This window comes from Gekko japonicus, unplaced genomic scaffold (assembly GCF_001447785.1).
Source record: "Gekko japonicus isolate JY-2015 unplaced genomic scaffold, Gekko_japonicus_V1.1 scaffold1606, whole genome shotgun sequence".
NCBI lineage: Eukaryota > Metazoa > Chordata > Lepidosauria > Squamata > Gekkonidae > Gekko > Gekko japonicus.
In genome coordinates, this window is record NW_015170934.1 from 354,091 (window position 1) to 360,649 (window position 6,559).

General features: G+C 43.5%; 1 protein-coding gene across 2 annotated transcripts in view; it reads right to left on the minus strand.

The window, feature by feature from the left end:
• Positions 1-4,521: 4,521 nt before the first annotated feature.
• Positions 4,522-6,559, minus strand: part of LOC107116838 (non-histone chromosomal protein HMG-14A) — a 13,651-nt gene continuing 11,613 nt past the window's right edge. For both annotated transcript variants that reach the window (XM_015418849.1, XM_015418848.1), the window contains exon 7: positions 4,522-4,942. In XM_015418849.1, the coding sequence (XP_015274335.1) occupies positions 4,895-4,942 (48 nt within the window). In that variant the 3' untranslated portion in view covers positions 4,522-4,894. The remainder of the gene's footprint in view (positions 4,943-6,559) is intronic.

Sequence of the window (6,559 nt, forward strand, 5' to 3'; positions counted from 1 at the left end):
CATCCAGCAGCTGCGAGTGGAGTGGGAAATCAGACCCAGTTCTCCCAGATTAGAGTCCGCGCACTTAACCACTACACCAAACTGGCTCTCTGCATAGGTTTGCAGTGTTAGTCTCTGCTCTCTTCAATGCAGCAGCCCCTCAGGTGTTTGAAGCGCCTCTCTCCCCCCCAAGTCTTCTCCAACCTAGACATACCCAGTTTCTTCCTTTCCCTGCATAACATTTTCCCACATCCCTATCCTTTGTCACCATCTCCAGAACCTTTTCCCAGTTTATTTATGTCTTCCTTAAGGTATAGCACCCAAAACTGGATCTAGTACTCCGGATGTCGTCTGACTAGTGCAGAGTACAGAACTATGGCTTCTCATGACCTATATAACATGCTTCTGTCAGTGCATCCTAAAATCATTTTAGCTATCTTAGTTTTGCAGCTACATCACATTGTGGTTGATTGCCACACAATTCAGCAGTCTGAGATGCTTTAAATGCATGCCATACTATTGCCGAGCCAGAGGTTGGCCATCGTATACCTGTGCACTTGCTTTTTGTTGTTGCTGGTTTTTTGCCTAACGTGCAGAACTTTGCATCTGTCTCTAATAAGACGAAATCAATCCGTTTCCGCCCAGCTTTCCAACCCATCAGTGACATTTGTATTTGTCTCCTGTGGTGTTAACGATCCCTCCCAGTTTTGTATCAACTGCACATTTGGGTAAGGGTTCCCTCCATCCCTGCATCCAAGCTATTGAAGAAAAAAAAACAAGTGTTGAAGAATACTAAGCCCAGGACAGATGTCTGTAGAATCCCACTCAAGACTTCTTTCCAGGTTTATGAAATACCATCGATAAGCAGCCTTTGAGTCGTTTTCCAATCAGCTGTAAATCCACTTGATTGCAATATCATCTATCCTCCATTTAATCAGTTTGCCAATCAGTTATCATGGGGGGGTTTCGTGAAACGCCTTGCCGAAACCAAGGGATACTCCATCCACGGCACCCCCAAGTGTGGCTAGGCTTGCTTGCAGCCTACCTTGCAAGGGTTCCTTGGGCCTCAGCCTGCGAAGGAGAGGGGTTCAGTGAGCACCCCAATCCTCCTCTTCCCACCAGGCTGCTCTGCGTCTCCCTCTGGGCACTGCATGGCTTTCAAGACACTTTCGGGCCGATTGCTTTAAAGTCTATTTTCCATGCTATCAAGTCAAAACTGTCCAACCTGCAGTTTTCCAGATCTTCCGTTTTCCATTTCGAAGATGACATTTGCCCACCTGTAGTACTTCCATGCAATGTTCCCTCTAAGCTGTGGAGTCTCGTGAGCAAAAATTCTACTTTGTGAGCTACTGGCATTAAAGTTGTGAGCGAGCGATCTGGCTACTGCATACATTAGTTTGCTTTGGAGTCATCCTTCCTGAGCTAAGACAAAAATGTGTGAGCTGGAGGCTAAAAAACTGTGAGCTAGCTCACACTAACTCGGCTTAGAGGGAACACTGCTTCCATGTACTTCCAGGATTTCTCAAACATGAGAGAGGTTCCAGAGGTACACTTGGAAATCTCTTTAATACCCTACAGTGCAAATTTAGCCAGCCCAGACAACTTGAACTCATTCATAGTAGCTAGATATTCCTCGACCAATTTATCAGTCTTTGAGCTGCAATCCTGTTCCTCATCGGTCACGCTACTTTTGCTAAGGCTGCACTTAGTTCCTTTTTCAGAAGAAGTTGGGGGGAAGCAGGACTTGGGTAATTCTGCCTTTCCTTTGTCACCATTTCTCCATCCTCATGGAGCAGCAGGTCTACCATTTCCTTTCTCCTCTTTTTACTGCAAACATACTTGAACCCCCCCTCCACCTCCTTTTGTTCTTCCCATTCCATACTAACCTCAGCTTGTTTTGAACTTCCGCTTTCCTGGCACTATTTTATTTATTAAAAATATTTATTAGCCACCTTTGTTGCTTACAGAGCTCAAGGCGGCTTACATTATTACCAAATGCATAAAATATATTACATTAAAAAACAAAATCACAATTTAAAATCACAATTTAGGACTCCTTTAAATGCAGTCCTAACTTAAAACTGTCTTGAGCCGAGTCCAGGCTACTTGCCTGTAGATATCTCTAGTAACATGTCCCATCTTCCTTTTTCAATAGTTTTTTTTTATTTTCAGCACATCATTTATCTTTTTATTTGGCCACTTTGACTTCTTGTAGGTGTCTTCCCACTTTTTCTTTGTCACTGGCATTGTTTGTGATTGTAGCTTTAACAGCTTTTTAAAAGAATCCCTACTTATTTAGAAATAAATCCCATTGGAAGTAGATTCCACTGATTTCAAATACATATTTATATGAATGAAAATGTAAATTTCCATGACGGATACAGATGTTCATGATGTGAAAACAGAAGATGAATTCTGATGTCATGGCAAATGTCTCTTTTCGTTCCTAAAATAAACCTTAAATGGTCTCAGTCTTGTGCATTCTCTTCCTTTGCACATGGCTCAGGGACTGAAGACTTGCTGGTTCGTAACAAACCTCAGCTTGTCATTATATCTTGCCCACAAACTGTAGTTTGTCTACATAGCTAATTGTCAGCTATGCTGCCATGGGGGTTGGGGAGTTCATTCTGTGTCTTGGTAATTGCTATTGCATTCCTATCTCTGCTGTTCTGCCTGTGCCGCAATGCTTATCTCTACAGATGTGCAGGAGGATGTTGTGTTGGAGGTTGTATTGTCTGGAAGTCTCCCATCCACCGTGAGAGACTACTGCTTCCCAGCTTTCGCCACCTAACGGTTTCCTAGCTGGTCCCGCGCACGGGAGGGTAGCTAATTGGCCCATGCCATGGGGGGGGGGTGCATACGAATGTCCTATATCCTATTATGCTCAATGGGTTGCCGCCATTCTTAACAGTGCCTGTGTTACTGCATCTATAGCTTTGCAATAAACGTATAACCGTTCCTGAATGAGTGTACTTTGTTGTAAGCTGTGGGTTCTGACACTAATGTTAGCCTGTGGTTTAGTCCTGGTTTATGACTAAGAAATAAACCACAACATGTGGTCTGGATGTAACAAACGAACAATGCAGTATTGCCAAAAAAAACCACAGTATCTGAGTGGCATATGACGTTAAAGACCTCCAAGATTCATTCTAAAGGCAGAAAGTAAGCAACTGAAGACAACCTATCCCTCTTTTCCAAGTTTCTTCCAATCTTTTCAGATTTATGGTGCTAAGATACCTACTTGTTCAATTTTGGGTGAATGTTATTATTTGCATGCCTATGGCAGCTTTCTGTTGCTGGCACAATTCTATATCTAGTTTCAGAGGGTAGCCTTTTGAAATATGACGAAGGAAGCTTTGACTCTAGGAATCTCATTCCCCGAAAGTCTTGTTGGTTTTTTAAGGTGCTACTGGACTTGAACCTCTCAGTTCTATATATTCCATAGCAATCAGAAGTCAAAACAAACACCCAAGCCTAAGCCCACCTGATAAAAGGTCCATTTACAAATTCAAATGCTTGATGCATTTCTTTTTCCAGCATTCAGGGCTGTAACTAGGGTGATACAGTTCTGCCCCTGAGTCGGACAGTCTCAGGACCGCGGGTAAAATATAGGATACAGTCCCAGGATTGTTACCCCTCCTGTAGGAAGCAGACGCCATGACCTGGATGGCCAAAGCTAGCCCGATCTCGTCAGATTTCAGAGAAGAGGAGGTCCTGGTTAGTATTTGGATGGGAGATCACCAAGGAATACCAGGGTTGCTAGGCAGAGGCAAGCAATGGCAAACCACCTCTGAAAGATTCTTGCCTTGAAAATCCTATGAAGTTGCAGTAAGTTGGCTGCGACTTGACGGCACTTTCCACCACCACCACCAGGAAGCTGACAACCTTGATGGCCAGTCTTGTCTGGTTCCAATAGGACAGCTCACCCCCCCCAACCAATGCTCCCTCTAAGCTGCGGAGTCCTGTGAGCAAAAATTCTTCTTTGTGAGCTACTGGCATGGACGTTGGGAGCGAGCGATTTTGCTGCTGCATCAATTAGTTTGCTCTGGAGCCATCCTTCCTGAACTAAGACAAAAATGTGTGAGCCGGAGGCTAAAAAACTGTGAGCTGGCTCACACTAACTCAGCTTAGAGGGAACATTGCCCCCCCACACACACACCCCACCCTCCCTTTGCAGGTGAAGCGGCTGTCATCCCGAGTACAGAAACACATCACTGCCACATAAGCAATCAAAGCTACAATGCTTCTTTCGAGGAGTCTTTTTTTATTAAGATAAATCCAGCAAAATTCCTAACAGTGGGTATATTCAGCCAACCTGCCTTTTTTTCTAAAAGAATTTTTTTTTGTATTTCATTTAAAAACACGATTACACTTTCCCCCCCGTTATTCTTCTTCTCCAAAATGTGACAAAATAAAACTACATTTGGGATACAACAAGATTTCCAGCTTCTTAGGATTTTTTTTTTCATGAAAATAGCTCACCTTCTTTATAAAAGCAACCCACAGAACCACCGGAATGTCTGACGCAATTATTTTGTGTACTTTTTTTTTTTTTTGGAGACCTCCCCACGTTAAGAAACCGTACGACACATAACAAGGGTGAAATTAAAATCTGAAGTCTGCCTGACTTACACACAAAGGGATTATATACTGACAGAAGTCAATAGCTACCACCACTGATTCTTTCCAGGTACCATACAAACTATGACAATCACAAAATTTTAAAAACAAAAGATTTTTTGTCGTTTTTTTGTTGTTGTTTAAGTCCCAAGTAACAGAGATGAAGATGTTCCATGATTAAATTCATGCTAAAAAAACCTGCATTTATAAAATAGTTGATAAAAATATTCCTCTCTTAACAATACAGTATGGAGGTATGGATACCGGATGATGGAAATGAACAGGGCAAAGGTTGTTACTCGGACTTGGCTTCCTTATCGTCAGATACTTCAGCAGCTGGTGCCTATCAGTGTTGGAGAAGGGAAAAAGAGAAAGTCTTTTTTACAAGTAGGAAATAACCTGTTCTATCGTTTTAACACAAAGTGCCAGCTTCTGTCTTTAGTACAAGCAAGCCAAAACGAAGATTGCAGGACTCTGAAGTGAAAAACATACCTGGGTTGGACTCAGTGATCCATCAGCTGATTTTTCCACATGTTCTCCTCCCCACAGCAGCCCTGTCTGACCCTAAGAAACGTCCTTCCTGGGTCAGAAGAGTACAGTGCCCCCCACAACAAGCTCCTGACCTGCAAGGCGATTACCCTGGGAACGAGCTGTCCCAGGGCCAGAAACGGCTATGGTAGTAGAGGTGGCAGGGAGGAGCCTGGGAAAGACCCATCATCCTTCCGTCCGTGGATAACCCCCCTCCCCCGAAACTTGTTTCTGTCTGGCTCATGATTAGTAAACTCTGTCCACAATACTCAATGCGACCCCTTTGAAAGGACCGCAAAAATGTGTAGTATATTCACATTATGCTTTCAGATTCAGACCCAAAACATACAGAGAGAGCGCAGCTCAACTCCCCTTCTGTTATTGTGTCACGTATGTGACAAATGTATTTACATATATGCAAAACTGAGAATCAAGAGGGGATGGAAAAATAGTAAAAAGCCCAGTAGCGCCTTTAAGACTAACAGACTTTACTGTAGCATACGCTTTCGAGAAACACAGCTCTCTTTGCCAGATGCGTCTGACGAAGAGAGCTGTGTTTCTCCAAAGCTTATGCTACAGTAAAGTTTGTTAGTCTTAAAGATGCCACTGGGCTTTTTACCATTTTGCAGCAACAGACAAACATGGCTAACTCCTCTGGATCTATGACCGAAGGGGATAGAAAGACTCAGCTTCTTCTTTTTAATCTTTACTAAGATTCTCTTTCCGCTGCAGCATGTCAGATCAGGTTAAAAAAAGGCTTAATTCCCCAATCTCCCTTTTTTCACTTCCGGGGTGTGTGGGGAATCTATCCCCCACCCCATTACATAAAACAAAGCCCCCACCCCAGGAGGCTTCTTCCTTCTCCGAGGCATCTAATTCTAAAATGTTACATCACGAGTCAGTGGCATTTCAAAAGTGCAGTAAAACCTACAGTGCACCCTTTCAGGTGGGATAATTCATATTTTAAGGCTCATCACGGTCTCTCTGCAAGGGAAAGTTAGTACCTCAGGGGCCAGGCTGGGGAACTCTCAACCTGACATGCTGGCTTTCCACATATGTAACTTTTAGTAACTTGGGAGGGCATTCAAATATAGATCCCTGTATACTAATGTGGCACAGTCCTTGCAGAGTTCTAGATAGCCAGAGGGCCATGAATCTCTCTAGTGACTATCCGCACAGTTCCAGCACAAGATCCCTTGGCCTTATCCAAACTGTGCACTCGATAATTGGGGGGGGGATCACGAAATATCTTGTTTGATGTCAGCAGTAGACAAAAATCTACCCGCATCCCCAAGACCTTTGGCATGCATAGCAGACTGAGAAGACTGAAGAGGTCAAGCTCTTTTCTTCTCTTTGCCTTGCAGACCCTTGGAAATGATGAGAATCCCGTGCTTAGAGACCTCATAGCAGTGACCAATAATGGCCAGGTCTC